Source organism: Zingiber officinale, chromosome 8B (assembly GCF_018446385.1).
Source record: "Zingiber officinale cultivar Zhangliang chromosome 8B, Zo_v1.1, whole genome shotgun sequence".
Classification (NCBI taxonomy): domain Eukaryota; kingdom Viridiplantae; phylum Streptophyta; class Magnoliopsida; order Zingiberales; family Zingiberaceae; genus Zingiber; species Zingiber officinale.
In genome coordinates, this window is record NC_056001.1 from 99,846,122 (window position 1) to 99,867,653 (window position 21,532).

At 37.2% G+C, this 21,532-nt stretch overlaps 1 protein-coding gene across 1 annotated transcript; it reads left to right on the forward strand.

The window, feature by feature from the left end:
- The first annotated feature begins 13,924 nt into the window (after window positions 1-13,924).
- Window positions 13,925-14,988, forward strand: LOC122014087 (ethylene-responsive transcription factor ERN1-like). Its single transcript, XM_042570274.1, has one exon. The coding sequence runs from the start codon at window positions 13,930-13,932 to the stop codon at window positions 14,986-14,988; it is 1,059 nt and encodes a 352-aa protein (XP_042426208.1). The 5' UTR covers window positions 13,925-13,929.
- Window positions 14,989-21,532: the final 6,544 nt, after the last annotated feature.

Consider the following 21,532-nt stretch of genomic DNA (forward strand, 5'->3'; position numbering starts at 1 on the left):
ACTACACTTAAGTACTTAACCTTGAATAGTAGAAATATTTTTGAAATAGTTATGATTCATCCAAATTGTTTAGTACTTTTGTTCCCATGATGATTTCTTATTTACATTTTGGTTACTGGATGACCTCGAATCATGGAAGCTCATTTGGAAAAATCTAAATCCCAACATATGCATCTCGCATTTGTGATTAGTGCTACACTTTAGTACCAAAAAAAAAAGGAAAAAAAATTGAATAAGGGATAAAAAAAATAGTTGTCGTGAGTGGAAACTAACAATTCACCCCTTTGAGACCGAGTTAGGTTACTGGGAAAATGAATGTTATGTTTCTCTTAATTGTGAGTAGTATCCTTTGAGACCTTATGTAATTTAAGGAAAATGAATCAAGTGTGTGGCAGGTAAGTGTCTATCACCGGGAACATTAGGAACTCAATTGTATGACGACTTAACTAAGACAGAGAATTGAAACTTAAAGAGTTTAAGTTACTTATTGCACCGAGCACAAAGAACTTATGATTAGGTCATACTTAGGTTACTCCGCAATCGTGCTTATCAATGAAACTAGTTGATAGAGTTAGGCGAATGCACTAGGGATTATGAAACACTACCAGAAGCTCATGAACATAGTTTACAACGTTTTGCTTGAGGACAAACAAAGGTTCAAGTCTGGGGGTGTGATGTGTGTAAATATTATGATCGTTTATGCATGTTTTAATGCGCATTCACTTGCTTTATACGTATATATTCTTTGCATGATCGTCTCTTTTATCGTATACTCATCATATATACTCTTTTATTCGAATATCTGCTCTTTGTTTGGTTTTATGTTGACAGGGACAACTTTCAGAGCAAAAACAGTGATTGTTGACACATCGGAACGAGCCAGAGAACACGGCTGTGCAACCTCGCACGGCTGTGTGGCTAAACATCAGAAGAGAAGTGCATGGTCGTGCAACTCTTGCATGGCCGTGCGGCCAACTAGAGACAGATCTTTGCATGGTCGTGCAATCCTGCATGGTCATGCCCCCCCACGACTAGCAGCCAAGAAAGGAACGGTTGTGCAATCCTGCACAGTCGTGCCCCAGGAGTCGAGCCCCAGATCCACACGGCCGTACCAATTTGCACGACTGTGCAACATGACCAGAGGCAAAAGAAGGCACGGTCGTGCCACATCTGCACGACCGTGCAGCACAGCCAGAAGAAGAAGAAGGCACGGTCGTGCCGCCGTAGCCGTACCCTAGCCTATAAATAGGGGTTTTAACCCTTCTCCAAGGGGGGCGGAGCCGAGAAGCAAGCCGTTAGCAGGAGAATCACCTTGGTGCCATTCCACCCCGTCCAGGACCTCTGTCCAGCGATCTTTCATCACCACATCAACTCCAGAAGCAAAGGATTGGATCCGAAGATCACTCGTCGTCGTTGGATAAGCATACTTCTTCTTTCTCTCTTCTTGTTTGAGGATTGCATGCTTAATTACATTATATCTTTGGGTTTTTCTCCGGCATCTATGGAGTAGATATTTTGTTCTAGGATTAAGGAGTAGTTGTAGATTGGTTTTGATGTAAGACTCACATTTATACATTTATTCATTGGATGATTTCGCTTGCTTTGTTTCAACTATTATGCATGCTTATTGCGTATTAATTGATTGTATAGGAATTGCTACCCTCGCAGAGAGAGTATCTTAGATCGTACACCCGAGGGGCTCTAGTGACAGGGGTAACCCATTCACAGACATTTAGGGTACTTCCTTGAAAGGAGAGGCAACTTCTCCACAAGGAAGTAAGAGACCAAACTAAGCTCCTTATTTCTATCCTTAATAACACCAATTAGAGTTGTGTTCTTATTATCTACTGAGGCGCCCTCGTGACAGGGGTTAACCATAACATGATTTCATAGGGATCTTCTTTATTTGGTACTTAAGGATAGATGCTTCAACTTCCAGCAAATGCATGTTGATGGACAATGAGTAAAGGATAGAATGTGATACATCAATACCACCACAATGAAACCGAACTCCTCGAACTATTCATAAACCAAGTTAATTACTTCTTCTTTGCTAGTTCTCGTTTCTGCTTCCCAATCTCTCTTCTTTAGATAACTTACAACTATCGGTAGTTTAGTTAATCCTAAGTAAATCATTGCTAGTGCTTATAATCAGTCCTCGTGGGATCGATAATCTTTATTACTAACGACGAATCTATACACTTGTGGAATCGTAACAAACTCCGCTAAACTTGTTTCGACGACTAATGAATAAGATATACTTTTATTGTTCTCATTTCTATGAGGATGATTCATCAAATGAGCCAACATCTTGAGGATATGCTCCCTCACGGGTGTCCCCTCAATCATGGTGGTTATTAAGTTTCTCATGGCCTCCTGCCTGGCAGCCCGATTCTGGTGTCCGAAGAGTTCTTTGAGATTGTACATCATGTCATAGGCAGTAGGCATGGCCTGATGCTGATGTTGTAGCACATTTGACATAGAAGCCAAAATGTAGCACCGCGTCATCTCATTTGCCTTGACCCATTTCCTATGTCTGTCAATCGCCTCTTCACTAGAATCGCTATCAAGCACATTAGGATTGACCTCAAAAAGTACGAACATGTATCCTTCGGCAGTTAAGATAATGTCCAAGTTTCGTTTCCAATCAATATAATTATGACCAATAAGTTTGTTTTCTTTTAAAATAACAACAAGAGGATTGAAAGCCATTTTAAAATCCCGAGAATCACAAAATAAGATATTTGGTCAAAACTTTAGAATTTAAAATAATATTGATTCCTCAAACAATACAATTTAAATTCACCAACACCTCAAAACACCGTGAATTTCATATGCTACGATAGTGTGGACGTATACTAGTTCAAACATTTGTAAGAGGAGGTTTACCCATTAATTTTATTATCTTTTCAACCTAATTTTATGACAAATAAAATTAATAGTTGGTTTGTCTTCGGTCACACAAATAATAGTAGTGATTCCAATGGGGAGGATACTATTAAATGCGCCTAAGTGTATACCATTACTTGATACTTAGTCTATTAATTAGAATTGTGCCCCTTTAGATGGAGAAGATCACACAAACCTAAATAATTTCCTATAGTCATTCATAGAGGAAGTTTGATCTAGTGATCTACAAAAAAGCTCATCCGATGTGGAGGAAGGCACTTAAAGCCAACGCGCAAATTTGAATGCATCACTTACAAACCAGTAATGGAGACCGTGGAATTTATTTAAATAATTCCTCTCCCACTTAGTTATTTAAAATCGAGGAATTTTAACATGCACACACATCACACATGCACACAAGCACACAAACACAGCATATAAAGGCAATAAATATGAAAATAAATTTCCAACTATTATGGCCTCATCCATAGCTATCCTCCGTATGCCACCAACCCTAGCTGCGCCAACCCTAGCCAGGTGAGGAGGAGAAAACCTAGCCGCCGGCCCTAGGATTTATGTCGTCGCGTCTATCTTGCTTCTTTCTTCAGCATGCCTCCGGTCCTCAAGGTAGCACCACGCATAGTAAGCCACAACAATAAGAAATTAAAAAATTACATTTATCGATCCTATATTCCACGAAGGAATGTACATGTAATTTAGATCGAATAAAATGTAAAATAAACTAATACAGCTCCGGCTGTATTTAATAATTACAATCATGCACACAAAAAATACCCTCGACATGCCCGAGGGTTCAAATCACATACAAACACAATAGGTCATAATAGTTGGAACCAGGATGTCTGCAACCATAGAGTTAATCTATCTTGCATATCCTACTATTATCCAGCCTAAATTATTATGAACAGTGCATAATTTAACCGAAAATCAATCACACAGAGGCAGAAAATCCGCTTTGATACAACTTGAAGGGCGCTGAAATTCCGTTCTGTGTAAATCCCTTGTACAAAATTTATATGAGCACAGAACCTTTCCTAACAATCCACATGCTCGATCAGACATGTGTTTGATCAATCAAGTAAGTTCTTGATTGATCAAAGCGCACCTTGATCGAAGCACAAGATCGCTGGCCTCTTGTGTTGATGTTCAGGATCCATACAAAGAAAAACAAACTAATTGCGCTGCGGAATAAAAGAACTAGTTGTACCTTTTTTTCGTAGCTAAAGACCTCAAGATCTTATGTCGTATTCCTCTCCTCTTCTTGGACGTCATGTGGGCGACGATGTACCAAGACAACACCACCCTCTTTTCTTTTCTTCCAAAACCGTCGGCCACAAAAGAGTCACTAGGATGGGGCACCTTCTAATCTTCTTCCTTCTCTACTTCTTCCTCTTCTTTCTCTTCTTCATCTTCTTACTTTTCTTGCTCTTCTTCCCTTTCTTCAAGTCGCCGCCCACAAGTGGATGGGAAAGGGTGCCGACCACCAAGTGAGAAGGGATCGCTGGCCACCAAGGGGGGGGGGGGGGGGGGCGGCCACCAAAGAGGAGGAGGGAATAAGGGAGCCGACCCTAAGCAAGGAGAAGGAGAGGGAAAGGGGGGAGGAGAATAGGTTTGTGTCGCCGACCCTTGGAGGAGGAGAGGGGGCGGCACCCACAAGGAGAGAAGGGATTATGGAGAATAAGAAAGTTAGGTTTTAGGGGCCACATCCTACTCCTTTTTATAGACTTGCCGTCGGTTACAAGGAAAGAAAAATTGACAAAAAAAAATTTAGAAAAAATCTAAACAAATTATGTTAAAACAAACCAAGTTAAATTAAACCAAACCAAGTTAAGTTAAACCAAACCAAGTTAAGTTGAACCAAACCCGGTTATGGATAGATGAATGCGAGGCTTTATAGAGGCTACAATAGGGACTGAGAGGAGGAATTGGTTTTGGCCTCCTGATGGACTTGAGCTTCCTGTATTCGACCCGAACACACAACTCAAGTTCATCAATAATAACTCATACCACTAAAGGGACATTATTGAACTACCGCACCAATCCCATATTACAATATGGGCTCCTACTTATCATGAGTGCATTAATCTTCCTGTGTTTAAGATATCGTATGTCCGTTAATTAAATAAGTTACTTACAACTCATTTAATTAACATCTGACTCCAAGAGTAGTACTACTCAACTTTATTATCATGTCGGACTAAGTCCACCTACAGGGTTTACATGATAATCCTTATGAGCTCCTCAAGGGGACATCATCAACCTAAATAAATCGGACACAGTTTCCCTTTATAATCAACAACATACCGTATAAATGGTACTATCTCCCAACTTATCGATCATATTGATTTAACGAATAAATCTCACTCATTGATAAGTTAAAGAAATAAATACTAAGTATATGTGTTTGTTATTATATCGGGATTAAGAGTACGCACATCCATAATAATAGAGGTTCTGTTCTTTTATATAGTTAGTATAAATCGAACATCCTCAAATGATCCTTCTTAATGCACACATAGTGTACTAGTGTAATTATATAGTCAAGACAAACTAATACCAAATTATACTACAACTGTTTCAATGGTTTGGCTCTATCCATCTTGGTTGTAAGCTACTATTTATAATTTATAAGGAACCGATAACATGATCTTCTGTGTGGCACCACACACTATGTTATCTACAATATAAATTAAATGGACAACTGCATCGACATATATATAAATATAAAATGTAAACATTTGACCAAAGTGATTCTCATTTCAAAATATCTCAAAAACAAATGTTCATATAAAAGCTAGGCTTATAGTATACATCCCAACACGATGAACAGTAGGCGCAGCCATTGTTCATCCGCAAATCTCTGCATTTTAATACCTTGGTCCAACTGAACCAGAATTAGAGTGAATCTTGGTCTGGTTTAGGGAGAATTTTAGGGATTTGGTGTGAGAATTGGACTTAGGTCAAGATCAATGGGTTGGCTTAGTGAAATGGGCTACAATCAAATTAAATGTGACCATCTCTAGTTGGTTGAATTCCTCTTGAATTAGTTTGGCTTCACTTGAATCACGTATCAATTACAATATCCTACAAAACCAAATTCAAATGGTGAGGAATAAATCATGAATTAAGAAAAGAAATACAATTGAGCTCAAAATAATTTTAAATTTATAAACAATCTAAAGTGTATCAATTAACAAATACAATTAGCTCAAAATTACTCAATATCAACCAAAAGAATGAGCCAAATAAATGAGTTATCAATTATCATCTATAAAAATAATGAAGTATTTATTTCTACCACGAATCAGTGTATCTTAGCTTCTCCTCATGCATTTATTCATATCATTAATGTATGTACAACAATATAAACCAATCATAGTGTCTTGAAACTTTCAATATGAGACTAAATCTATAAACAAAAAGTTTTATTCCTTTCCATCTCCTTTTTCATTTTCATTTCTAAGAGCATCCACTTCAGTTACCCTATCCAAAAAAATTATCCTAAATTTTGAATAGGATAGTTAAAAAATATTTACATTAGCTATCATATCAATTTCCTAAATTTTATATTTATGAATAGTATTTCTCTAAATTTAGGGAATAGATTTCATTCCTTAAATATAATAGAGGAGAGAGAAATAATAGGGAAGCTGATATATGGTACAGTGAAAAGTGAATATCTAAATTTAATAAAGTAATTATTTTTTATAAATTATGTATTTTAGATAAGAAAATTGGTATAGATGTTCTAATATATTTTTTACCAAATAAATATCTTCGGTGGAGGCAAATTTAACCTTTGCATGAACCCTCAAAACAGTTACCAACCTCCATGGCCTTCTTCCCTTTTGCCCATCACCGGTGGAGGCAGATTTAACCATAAAGAATGCATTCGATCCACTGAATATAAGACAATATTCATTCAAGGATGACAAATTCCATTCCTACGAATATAAGATAGAAAAAAAAAACAGAAGTATGTTCTTTTCAACACTGCTGTTCAAATCAAATTAACGATGCAACCAACAGAATTATGCAAGTCCGGTGAGCCTCCGAGCGTCAGCACGCACGCCTGCTGCTATTTAACAACTCCGTGACGCTCAGGTTGCAGCCACTTGGTGATATAAAATTTTGACCATCAGTATGAGAGAGACAGAAACTGCATCAAGCTACGCACATCTAGTCATTTTTAAAAAAAAAAAAGATAAAAAAAAAAGAACGCTTTTATTTTTCAAAATCATCCCAGATGAGTATCTCTTTCATTTGTTTTTTACTACTTCATTACTCTCTTAACATAATTATCCTTCAATACATTGTTCGATATTATTATCTTATATTAATTCTGAACCGGCTCGTCAATTATACGAATGGGCTAAATCTACGTGATAATAATTCTCTAACAAATAAGTGTTTAAACTTGAAATTGAAAAGTCAAAATTGGTCCAACAATATATTTAAGGGTAGCTGTGTAAATTGATAAGGGACTTAATGATTCCAACAATATCTTTATAGGGTGGAATGCCCTTTTCATAAAAATAAAAATAAAAATAAAAAGGGATCCCTTCAATGATTCCAAAAAAACAGATGTCCTTTCATTATTCATTATTGTCCAAAGAAAAATGTTTTTATGACTTCCTACCTAATCAGTTTTTCAAAATTCGCATTCATTAACGAAAAATGAGTAAGAGTTAGTTTGTCTACATCTGAAGCCATTGTTTAGGTTTCATTTAGCTTCAGATGCTTTCTTCCTCCCTCACGACTTCTCACCTAACCAGTATATATATAAATCCATGGCGGAATCAAGGAGAAGAGAAGACCATGAAAAGTTGGAAGTTGTCTGCATCTGGAGATCACTATGATGACAAATCGGGGGTATTTTAGGATTAGTCCGTGAGTGAAGCTTGAACACTTTGACTATCAAAATATGGAAAGCTACCTCTTAAAAAAAATTATAGATATGTTACATTAATGGTATCCCTAGTGCAGACCTCATAAATATGAAAGGAGGTAAATATAGATGCACAGATGTTATGAGCTCATCGTCTATGCTACACCTAAGGGCAAGCTACCTCTTTTAAAATATAGGTTTGTAGTTGTACCAAGATCAAGTTATACTAGTAAAAAAATTGAAAAGCCTCACGATTATAATGCAATAGTAAAATACTCAGTCCAGTAATAAGAGAATCAAAGTTTGAATCTGTTGACAGGTGACTCATATTTAGATGAAGGTCAATGTGATGGATGTCATGAAAGAAAAATCTGTTAAAACTTTTCGTAATAAAATTCTGCTACGATTTTATATAACTGAATTCTATTACGATTTTTCATAATAGAATTCTGTTGTAATTTTTCATAACAAAATTCTGTTACGATTTTATCGGGTCTGAGGTTTATGCACTATTTATAGGGATCATTATAAACCTATTGTATAACAACAATCACAAGAATCATTGAATATGATTCTCTTGTGTAGAGAGAATTCTAATAAAACTTTAGCCATTTTTGTGGGGTAAGCGCGTTGCTGAACAATGGTAACTCTTCTTTTCCTCTTCCTCTTCTCCCTCCTCGTGTTTGCTTTCCTTTTTGTGCGTCTATGTTTTGTTGCTCCGCATAATCTCTTTCTCTCTTCTTCTTCTTCCGAACCATGAGGTTGAGAAGTGTTGCCCATTCTTTGCACAACAATTGGTATTAGAGGTACATGTTTTGACAAATTTCTTCAACATGTCGGGGACGACTTTTGTGAAGTTTGATATGGTGAAGTTTGACGAATCTGGGAACTTTGGATTATGACAGAGAAGGGTCAAGAATTTGTTGGTGCAACAAGGCATGGTGAAGGCATTAGGAGAAAGGAAACTGGAAAGCATAGAGAGATAAGGTGATGTGATGTACCATGTCATGGATGAGGAGTCACCAGTGACAGTTTGGCAAAAGCTAGAAAGTCGGTACATGCCCAAGTCATTGACAAACAAACTATATCTTAACTAGAAATTATTCTGGCTGAAGATGAGAGAGGGAACTAATCTGAGTCAACACATCAACATATTCAATCAGATTGTGAGTGATCTAAAGCGGATTGATGTGAAGATCGAAGATAAAGATAAGGCGCTGATGTTGTTGAATTTTCTACCTTCATCTCCTACGTACAAGAATTTAGTTACTATTTTGATGTGGGGTAAGAAAACTTTCAAATTGGAAGAGATCACAGGTGCGTTGCTAGGTTTTCACCAAAGGAAGAAAACAAGTGATGAAGTTTCTCAGGGAGGACTTGTGATAAATAACAACCAAGAGTGTGGTAGGAGCAAATCACGACATGGATCTAGTAATGACAACAAAGCTCATTTTAAGTTGAGATGGAAGAAGATGATCACATGCTATAAATATGGAGGCAAAGGTCATATGAAGATAGATTGTTCAGAGATAAAGAAATATGTTGCAGAGAATAAATGTAATTCAGCAAAGTCTACAAGCATAGTTGAAGAAGAAAATTTAAAGAGCGGTGATGGAGATATGCTATCAGTTATGTCGAGTTTGGAACAACTAACGGATGCATAGATTTTAGACTATGCATGTTCATATCACATGACTCTAAACAGAGATTGGTTTGACACTTATAGGGCAGTGGATTCTAGTTTAGTATTGATAAAAAATGATAAATCATGTAAAGTTATCGTCATAGGGAACGTCAGAATCAAGATGTTTGATAGTGTAATCAGAACGTACCCTATGTGATGTCAGACACATACCAGATCTAAAGAAGAATTTGATCTTACTAGGCACACTGGATGGTATTTGTTGCAATTACAAATTAGTGAGTGGAGTGATGAATGTCAAAAAGGGAGCTCTGACGGTAATGAAACTATAAAAGGTAGCAAGGAATATCTACAAGTTGATAGGAACTACAGTTGTGGGTGAAGTCTCCTTGGTGGAGTCTGAATCAAACAGTATTGTCTTGTGGCATATGCGACTAGGGCATATGGGTGAATGTGATATGCTAGAACTTTACAAGAGAGATTTGTTGAAGGGTGTCAAGATGTGCAAGCTTGAATTCTGCAAATTCTGTGTTCTTGGGAAACAGAGCAAAGTACAATTCAAGATAGCAACAAACAAAACGGAGAGAATTCTAGGCTATGTACATACGGATCTTTGGGACCAGCTAGTGTAGAATCACGTGAAGGGCATTTATATTTTGTGATTTTTATTGATGATTACTCACGAAATGTCTGGGTATATTTTATGCGTCATAAGTAAGAAATTTTGTAAAGTTTAAATTATGAAAAACTAAAGTGGAGAACCAAACCGAAAGGAAGATCAAATGTCTTAGGTCAGATTATGAGACCGAGCACATATATTCAAAGTTTCAGGAATTTTGTGAGTAGCATGGGATAATGAGGCATTTCTCGATTAAGGACACCTCAGCAGAATGGGGTGGCGGAAAGGTTGAACAGAACAATCATTGAGAAGGTAAGATGTCTCAGGTTGAATGCAAGGCTAGCAAAGAATTTCTGGGCAGAAGCAGTTAACATGACATGTTATCTCATTAATAGATCACCAAGGGAAGCACTAGAAGGTAAAGTATCAGAGGAAGTATGGACAGGGAATCAAGTAGATTATTCTCATCTTCGAATTTTTGGATGCCCAACATATATGCACATATCTAGTGAGGAAAGATCAAAGCTAGATGCGAAGTCAAAGTAGTGTATTTTTCTGAGGTATCAGAAAGGAGTTAAAGGCTTCAAACTTTGGGATCCTAAGGCAAACAAGGTGGTGATCAGCAGAGATTTGGTGTTTGACAAGAAGACTATGCTACAGTGTACTCAAGAAGAAGGAAACACCACAAAGCAACATGGAGAAAGATATTGTGCAGGTGGAGCTAGAGACTCATAACTCCGATGATTCTAACTCAGAGCATACAGAGCATCACACTATAGCTGGTGGCAGAACGAGACGAATCGTAAAACCACCCACCAGATATTGATTTAAAGACTTGGTATCTTATGCGTTTATTACTAGTAGTGGAGATCCTACATCTTTTTAGAAGGTGATACACAACTCTGAGAATGACAAGTGGACGGGTGCTATGGTAGAGGAGATGAAGTCGTTGCATAAGAACCAAACGTGGGATCTAGTGGAACTTCCTAAAGAAAGAAAAGCTATAGGGTGCTAGTGGATTTTCAGATACTTGAGAAAAATAACTGATTATGACATCATATTCAGTAGACAACCGGAAGATTCTTCAGTTGCTCAGTATGTAGATGCAGACTATGCAAGAGATTTAGATGACATGAGGTTTACTACAAGATACGTGTTCACTATGACAGGAGGACCTATCTGCTAGAAATCTATGATACAATATATTGTTGCATTGTCTACTATGGAGTCGGAATACATGGCAGCAGCTAAAGCAACGAAGGAAGCTTTATGACTTACAGGGTTGGTCAGAGAACTGGGTGTTCAAGAAGATGGAGTCAAGTTGTTATGCGATAGTCGGAGTACTATCTATTTGGAGAAGAATCAGGTGTATCATGTGAGAACCAAGCACATTGATGTAAGGTTTCATAAGATCAGAGAGTTGATTACTTTCAGGAAAATTCAACTTGAGAATGTTCACACTGCAAACAATGCAGTAGACATGCTGATAAAGACAGTGACCACAGAGAAGTTCAAGCATTGCTTGAACTTGATCCACATCTCTAGATGCTAGAGGAAGGAAGCTCAAACTCAGAAATTCGGGTGGAGTTTTGTTTAGATATTCATGTTCTTCGAATGGATGAATATTCGCCAAGGTGGATATTGTTGACGGATGACTCATATTTGAATGAAGACGAATGTGATGGATGTCATGGAAGAAAAATTTGTTAAGATTTTTCGTAATTAAATTCTATTACAATTTTATATAACAGAATTCTATTACGGTTTTCATAACAGAATTCTGTTGTATTTTTTATAACAAAATTCTGTTACGATTTTATCGAGTCTGAGGTTTATGTACTATTTATAAGGATCATTGTAACCTATTGTACAGCAACAGTCACAAGAATCATTGAATGTGATTCTCTTGTGTAGAGAAAATTCTAATAAAGTTTCGGTCGTTTTTATGGAGTAGGCACGTCGCCGAACCACAGTAACTTTTTTTTCCTTTTCCTCTTCCTCTTCTCCTTCCTCGTATTTGCTCTTTTTTTTTGTGTGTTTTTGTCTTGTTGCTCCACACGATCTCTTTTTCTTTTCCTCTTCTTTCGAACCATGAGATTGAGAGGTGTTGTCCCTTTCTTTATGCAACATAATCTCATATGGAACGAATATTCTTATTCTCCAAATCCAAATTTAGTTGATAGGTGAATTAAGAGAGTCTCTCGCCTAGATTAGCAAAGTATGGAAATATTACCTTTTAAAATATAAGAACTTATTACCTTTAAGCTATTAGAAACTTATTTGACATTCATATATAACTGAAAATCATAAAATAAACACAAATCAACTCAAGAAAACATTAAAAATCAGCCTTAATCGGTGGGTTAAATAGTTCAACTAGAGGCTCAAACTGGTTTTTAATAAAAAAAAAATCAGGAAAAAAATAAACAAACAAATAGCTCCATCAGATACTTGTAGACTCAGCTATAAAAATCAAACTTCCAGAGGAGGCCAAAAGAAAGGTTGAATTCCTTGCTCCCTGAACATTAAGACGGGTATGATATTAAACTGACAGCGAAATGGCCTCGAATAGATCGCAATTTCATACCCATTCTTCATTGATGACAACAAAAAGGCCTCCATTTGTCCCTTCTTCCTGATACAATCAATGACTTCATCTTCCAAGTGGCTATAGTAATTTCAAGCTACAAATAGAAAAGTTCTGTATTAAAATTACAAAACAACTCAGATTTATCTATCAAAATATTTTGAACGGATAATCTCAACTTGTCAGCCTAGGCTGATTAGACCGATCTACTTCTTTTCTAAACGGTGTTCCCGAGTTGGAAGATTGCAGCCCAAGCTCGAGTGGGTTGTCGCGAGTAGGAAGATTGCTCCGAGTTCTTCCCGAATGTCGCGAGATCCAAGTGGCCAAAGTGCTTTCCGAGCCCGAGTAGGATGTCGAGTTTCCGACCTGAATGGGTCATCCAATGGGGAAAAAGAGATATCAAAACTTGCGTTTAACATAATTTTTTTAAAGTAGATTTCTTCATTCAACGGTGCTTCGAGATTACAAGAGATTATATAAAGAAGAAACCACGATTCGTATGAATTGAGAAATAGGGCAAATTTTGCCCCGACTACTGGTCCGACATTTGACACGTATAGATCATGTTCGCACACAAATCACTATCTGGAATCTAGATTTGCACCCTCTACGCGGACACGAGTAAAGAGTAAAAGAGAATCTCTCCTCAAACGTATGTTCACAACTTCAATACTTACGACATATTATAAATCAAACATAATACTATAACATTAAAGTCTCATTCTTTTTTGCCACCTATTTTTCATTTACATTTCCAACCCTTCTAACTTTACCCGTTGACAATGTCATAGGGAAGTTCTCGACAACGAGTAGTGAATTTCTCAATGAATCCCTTCCCTCAATATCTCCTCAGTTTCACTTCTGGCAAACAATACGTTTTACAGCTATTTGGAACAAATTGCTGCTCTGTCTCATCAAAAAGGTCGAAGGAATCAACCTTCTTGCCATGTCGTAGCACATTAGTTTCAGCTGTTTGGCAGAGAGTGCAAACCAGGTCCCGAGATTCCTTCACTCCAAATTTAATAATAAATTGCCAAATTGATCAGCAGATGACTGATTCAAACCTAGAAATGTATTGTTTAAAGCACCTCATCGGTCTAAGAATACTGGACATCTTGATTTAAAAAAAAATATAGGTAATTATGATAACACAGTCAGTCCAAATGGAAAGGCAAGCTCTTGTAATTAATTAAAAACAATCAAATGGCACCAAGCAGCAATGTGTATTATATATCCTGTACCTTCTCTCATCTTCCTGCAAGTGCAAGGAGCCTTTCCTTTCAATGGCAAGGAAGAGGAAATGCACTGATGCAGTAGAAGGCAAGGAGGTCTGTGTCAATAGTGCCCCGAGATGGAACGGGACGATGGCTGTTGAGGCAATTGGGGGAGGAGTCCGGCGAGCGCGCAAGCGCTTCGTCGGAGTTCGGCAAAGACCGTCTGGTCGATGGGTGGCGGAGATCAAAGACACCATACAGAAGATCAGGATGTGGCTGGGCACCTTCGACACTGCTGAAGAAGCTGCCAGGGCCTACGACGAGGCTGCCTGCATTCTTCGCGGCGCCAACACTCGCACCAATTTCTGGCCTTACTCCTCTCTGCAGCCATCATCGCGACCATCGGTGCTGCCGCCGAAGATCACTAATCTCCTCCTGACGCGGCTCGAGGCCAGAAACCATTCTTCGCCGGACGGAGTCCAACGGCAACAACTGGGAGAAGAAGAGGGAGAGGACAACTATTTCTCCGAGTTTGTGAACGACGCCTCGAATTATCTACTTCCCCTTTCTCACGCCGGAGAAGACAGAGTAGCCGACTATGCTGAATTCAGCAGTTACGGAGAAGAAGGGAGTCTCGACGTTGGTTCCAATTCCATGGACTTTCGCTTCATAGACGAGTTGCAGGAACCATCGTACCTCTATTCGCCGATGGAGCAACAGAGTTGTTGCAGTGACGAGCCATCGCTGATCAGAGCAACAATGAAGCAGATGAAGTACGAGAGGAAGGTCTCGGCATCCCTGTATGCTCTGAACGGCATATCCGAGTACCTGAAGATAAAGCTAGGAGAAAGAACGGGAGGAAGGATGGAGGATCATCTGTCTGGGCTCAGAAACTCATGCATGGAGCAAAAGGGGGGCGGTGCAGATCAGTCGGCAGAAAGGGAAGGCCGAGACGAAGTAGAGCTTCTTCAAAATCGCTCTTACTCAGGCTTCTCATCCTCTTCCTCGTCGACAACTTCGTCGGCATCACTGCGATTTCCTTCCGCGCCTTTGAATTCGAGCAGCGACGACAGCGAACTGCGGCTGCTCTGGAGCTCTCTTGCTCTGGATCATCTTTCTCCAATATGATCTCGTTCTTACAGAAGTAGCAATTTCATTTGTATTACACTCCAACTCTATTAGAAAAAATGACCAAATTATCAGTCACTAATTGCTTGCTAAATAGATAACACCTATATCGATTAACAGAGATCGATGAAATTAAATAGTCAACATATCCGTCTCTAAAATTATTTTAGAGATGGCATTCAATATATCCTCATTAGATTTGTTAGTAGTGTTGTTACAACTGTAGCCAAACACGGTGGAATATTAAAAATCTATCCCTAATTAGGGATGGAATATTAAAAATTCATTAGGTTTGTTAATTAAAGACGGATTATATATTAAATTCATTAGGTTTGTTAATTAAAGACGGATTATATATTCCCGTCTCTGATAATATTTAACGATCGTTGTTAATTCCGTTGTTATTTCTGGATTTTTTTTTCAGTGAAACAAAGCGGAGTATTCTCAATACAATTTAACCTTTTTCAATTCATGGATCATAATTAGCTGCGTTCGTCTATCTTTAAGATGATCTTGAAGAATAGATGAAGGGTCTCATTGATAATTAGTAAATTAAACTATTTTTAAAAGTAAATGCAGGTAAACGTTTAGATTTAGTATTTGCTTTGATTAAATTTATTTATATTTGTTTAATGGGTAATTCTCAATTTAGTCCCTCATTATTTGACGTAGTGCTGATTTCATCCTTAATTTTTTCAATTGACCAAATTTGGTCCTTCAATTTTCGAACGTTTTCCCAAATTGATCCTTCCGTCCAAATCCCCGTTAAAACATATGGGAAGACTTGTTTAGCCGGTGGAAGTGACCTATGTCTTGCTTTTATTGTTGCGTTATTTTCCCATTCTGGAGATGACCTAGAAGGAGATACTAACACCTTGTTCAATGATGGCCTTGTTCAACGATTTCGGGAGAGGTAGCATATTCTTACTGCTGTTGCCATTCTTTCTCCTCTCTAATTCCATTTCACCCTTCAACAGGTCTCCCCTCTCCTTCCATCATTTTCTCTTTGTTATTTTAGTTTTAGTTTATCATTCATTTGTTATCGAGTTTCGTCAAGCTTATCATTCATCTGTGAGGAGGCCTTTGGAAATATCTTGATCAATTGCCAGAAACAGAAGCTTGCCTTTGGAACGTCGGCTTATGTGAACCCAGACGACGTGCTGATGACGACACTGACGGTGAGGGAGGTCGTCTGCTACTCAGCGCAACTCCAACTGCTGGACTCCATATCGACACCTGCGAAGCGGGCGAGGGCGAAGGCGACGATGAGGGAGATGGGATTGGCGGTCGCCATGGACACTAGAATGGCGAGTGGCACGTCAAAGGCATCAGCGGCGGTCAGTGACGGCACGTCAGAATCTACGTCGAGCTCCTCGCTCGACCATCGTTCCTCTTCCTCGACGAGCCCACCAGCTGCCTCGACAGCGCCGTCGCCTATCACGTCGCCCATCGGATCGCACGCCTTGCCCGCCGTGAGAGGATGACGGTCGTCGTCGCCGTCCACCAGCCCGACAGTGTGGTGTTTGACCTCTTCAATCGCCTATGCCTCCTCGCCTATGGTAGCATCGTCTTCTTCAGCCCTGCTCCGCGAGGCTGCCGAGGTACCAACTTGATCTCAAAGCTCAATTAAGACTTGAATTCTCTCTTTCGACCTATGGAAATTCAGCCTTGCTCAAACTTTTCTCCAGTTCTTTGCTTCCAATGGTTTCGCCTGCCCTTCTCTGCACAATCCTTCCGATCATTATCTCAGAACAATCAACAAAGACTTCGATACGGTCAGTGCTTCTTCTTCGCAGCTTATAAACCAACAAAGGAAACAAGTTTCTAAATCTCGAACTCAATCAATGTCAGGATTAAGGAAATAGCGCAAGAATAAAAGCAACGGGTCACTTCCACCGGTTAAATAAGTCTTTCAGTCTATTTTAACATGGATTTGGACGGAATGATTGATTTGGGAATACGTTAGAAAATTGGAGGACTAAATTTAATCAATTGAAAAATTAGGGATGAAATCGGGACTACGTCAAATAATGAGGGACTAAATTAGGAATTATCCCTTTATTTAATTATAAATATATAATAAATTCGAACACTAATGAATTCGATTCATTAATGTTCATAGAATTTAAAAATAGTATATATAAAAATATTATGAATAATATATATATATATATATATATATATATATATATATATATATATATATATATATAGAGGAGTGATCTCCTGCGCGCTCGCACAGTGCGCGACTGCGCGCGCGCAGGAGATCGCTCGGTTTTTTTTTTTCGTTTTTTTTAATATTTTAAATTTAAAAAATCAATTAAAAAATTAAATATTTCCTTATATAAATTTTTAATACCTTAATATATCCCCTTAACATATTACAATACTCAATAAATACTTAAATTAATTTTATTTTAATGTTTTTTTTAAATCAAATACTATAACCTAATTAGAAAGCCTAAACCCCATAGGTAAAATCTAAAAAAAAAAATAGCTTTAACACTACAACCAAAGCCTGAACCCTAAAAATAAAATCGTAAAGAAATTTTTTAATCATTTTTAATTAAAAAACATAAAAAAATAAAATTGTGCGTGTCGCGCAGAGTATCAATACTCTATATATATATATATATATATATATATATATATATATATATATATATATATATATATATATATATATATATATATATATTATGAATAAATAAAAAAATAATATGGGTGATGCACTTGGATTCATCCAGTGGCGTAGTCAGAATTTATAATAGAGGGGCACGAATTCAAGCTAACCATGGCACGTTGTTGAGGTCATGCCTTATTTTGCCACCTCGCTGCAAGGCCGTAGCCCAAGCAAAACCTCATTGCAAGGTCGCAACCAAAGCGAGATCTCGCTGTGAGGCTGCTACCAAACTATCTCTAAGAGAAGAGAGGGAAGGGGAGAAGATCGGGCATACCGATGGGATGCATACCGGTGCCAGAGATCGAAGAGGAGAGGAGAGGTGTAAGAGATCGGTGGCTGGCTTGAAGGGGGGTTGGATAGACGGAACCCCCAAATCGATTGCTTCCTACACTATGTTAGCTTGTGCAGCGGAATAATACAAATAAAATAAACAAGCTAAAGACTAAAGGAAATAACAAGAAAGCAAACCGCTAACACGTCCGTTTACGTGGTTCGGAGATAACTTGTTCCTACTCCACGGCGTGTCTGTAAGGTGGACGATCCCTCAATCCATCAGTGGATTAGTCTTCGGCAAACTCCGGCTAGCTCAACCTCCTTGTGGGTGGAGAAACCTCACCACAACTCCAACTAAGACCTCTTGGCACACAAAAATCTCTTGAGCACAAAAGACTACTAATTAGACTTTAACCAAGTCCAATTTCGTCAGAGATAACCAAGCTTCCAAGCCTTGGTTATATAGGCCGCGGGTTGAAAACCCCGCCTACCAGTCGACTGCCAAAGCATGTAGTCGACTGCCCTCTGTGGAAATTCGACCGTTACATCCCAACGGCTCGATACCAGTTGACTGCTAAAACTAGCAGTCGACTGTTCCACACTGGCTGAGCGAACAAAAGCATTATGTTCGCTCCCAGTCGACTGCACTAGTCGACTGCACCATTCGACTTATGAAACATGCAGTCGATTGGTACCGAGTACATTTTCTCACATCACTCAGACCCTCACCCTTACGACTCATTTGATGCTTCCTTTGCAGCCTTGACCTTTTACCTTCAAGCCTACCTCCTCTTTGGCTCTCGTCCCTCGGATGCATACAAGCCCGTGGCTCGTCCCCAATGTCATCCTTCGCGTATGCCTCGAAGTCGATTCCCTCGGCCCTTGTCCTTGCTGCCTTGTCCACGGTCCCTCGGATGCTCCATCCTTCACCGGATCCGAAGCCATCAACCTGAGTCACATGTGTATCCTGCAGTCCTGCATAACTCAAGTACACATATCAAATACAAGGGTGAACCTAACTTAAACCCTTTGCCCAAACACCAAAACACATGGTCGCACGGACCATTGGGATTGCTCCAACAAGAGGAACGTGCCAGAGATTGGAGAGGAGGTCGACCAGAGAGGAAGATTTTAGGGCGCTGGGAAGAAAAATCAAGAATAAAAATCTTAATTCAAAAATCAATTAGTGACGGAAACTTAATTCAATTGTTAAAATAGCAACGAAAACTTATTTTGTTACTAAATTAGTGACCATTATTTATTTCGATTTCTAATTAGTGATGAAAATTAAATTCCGTTGCTAATTGTGAGTTTTCTTGCAGTGTAATTATATGATGAGTTACAATAAATGAAATGATTTAATTGATCAAATTTTTGAACGATTGCCAATGAAATTGATCATCTTCGTATAACAAATCAAACAATGTTTGACCAGCAAATAAAAATATAAATATATGAAAAAAATAACACTATATGTTTTTCCAACACTTAAATTCGTAATCGAAAGAGATAAAGTAAGAAAACTTTACCTTAATCAAAAAGTGTTTGCTGTGAGCGTCGGCAAAGCGATGACGACAACGCTAGCAGCAAACGATAGTGATGCTAGTGATAGCGGCGTTCGGCGATAGCAACGTGGACGACAATGACATCAATGTGCAGCGGAGGATTTTGAGGATAAAATTAGGGTTAGATAAAGAATAATAAGGGAATTATGAGAGGAAGAAGACCATGAGAGTGAAAAAAAGGAGAGGGCATTAGAAGGAAGAAGAAAATACTAGAGGGGAGAGGGGAAAAAGGTACGTGTAATGGGGGAGAGAGAAAAAATTTGGCGGAGAGAAGAATAAAAAGGTTTGGGTTCTTATTGGTTTTAATGGAACATTTTGTGAAAAAAAAATCTTGATATTTTTAGAATTTATAATTAAATTCTTTTTAAATAATTTCACTATATTAATTTTTTTCTTTAAATTTCAAGAGGACAATGTACCCACTTGACCCCATGTAGCTACGTCCTTGAATTCATCTCTAATCAAATGATTATTTTATATCCAAAATCTTATACTTTTGACGTCTAAGTTATTGATGAATGTTATATGAAGGATGACATAATGATTTGAGTATGGTGGAGTGATCAGGGTGTATATTGCAGTCAGGATTTTCTAGATGGTAATCCTTGCTTCATTTCTGGACACTTTAACAAGTGAGATTGGATAGACTCTATCTGTATAATAAATGAAATTTATGAAATTTTATCTATGAATGAAATGATCTATTCTCTGGATCGTATTTTATGATCTAGAAGATCTGGCCTAGAGTATTAGAAAGTCATTTTCATGATTGAATATATATTTTTTTTTTTACCCAGGCAAGTTATATTGCTATGTCTGCTTTAATATATTTTCCTACGGAGAATTAAATAATAATATTTTTTTAATTAGGATATTGCTATGTCTACTTTAATATATTTTGTATGGGAAATTAGAAATAACATTATTTTTTTAATTAGGATAAGTTGTATAGAGTTTGTGAATTCATATTTACAGAATAGTGGCTGTATTGATGATACGTCACACTACTACATCATCTTGTCATTTATTTATAAAAAATAATTAAGTTCAATTAAAAATTTGAATAATAGTTATAAAACATTCATAAATAAATTTAAGTTCGATTTAAATTTAATAATTTTTTAATAAATATAATTTAGTAAATAAATGTAAATAAGTTTTTAGTTGATATTAAATATTCAATTTATTTATTAATTTTGGATGTGACTTGTTTAGTGCTATAAAATTTTTTCATGATAAATAAAAAGTACTCACAATCCATCAATTTAAAATTCTTAAAAAAAATTAATATGTTAATTTACCGAGCAACATAAACACTTTTGTAAAAACAGATGATTACATTCATATCTCTCTTACCGTTAGAGCATCTCCAATGGTTAAAATTTAAAGCATCTCCAATAGTTAAAATTTTAAATGAGTTGTTTTTAAGATCTCAATATGTCACATCAATAATATAAAAATTCATTGAAATATCTTCAATAGTTAAAATTCTAAATAAATTTTCTTATGATCAATATCATTGGATGAGTTACATGGGTTCATATATATTGCATCAAATTTAAGATAAAAGAGTAGATTTATATTTTCATTACTGCTCTTAAAATATAAACCTCAAACTTTATCTCTATAATGATTCTAAAACTTTTTATTCAATTTTTTTAATTTTATAAATTTTTCATAAATTTTACATTGGAGATGTCTTTACAATCTATTCATAAGTTATGTAGAAAAAATAAATTTGAAGATCAGTTTACAGAAAGTAATTTTTTTATAAGAAGAATTTATCCTGCCCAGTAAATCCGGGCCCACAAGAAAAATAAACACTTCATAGTTGGGTCGACTTGTTTACATCTTAAATAAAGATTTATTTTTTATTCATAAATTATATCACATAAACAATTATTATCATGATGTGCTTTATTTTGATTTGGACGTGGCCTTAATTGAGTGCCAGCAAAGCAATTAATCCCTTTTTAATAAATAAATTTAATTTATAATAAAATGACCCTGATGCTCCGGTGCT

Bases quoted from the DNA above. Each gene is read 5' to 3' on its own strand.
- LOC122014087 (XM_042570274.1), top strand. From the start codon at position 13,930: ATGGCAAGGAAGAGGAAATGCACTGATGCAGTAGAAGGCAAGGAGGTC.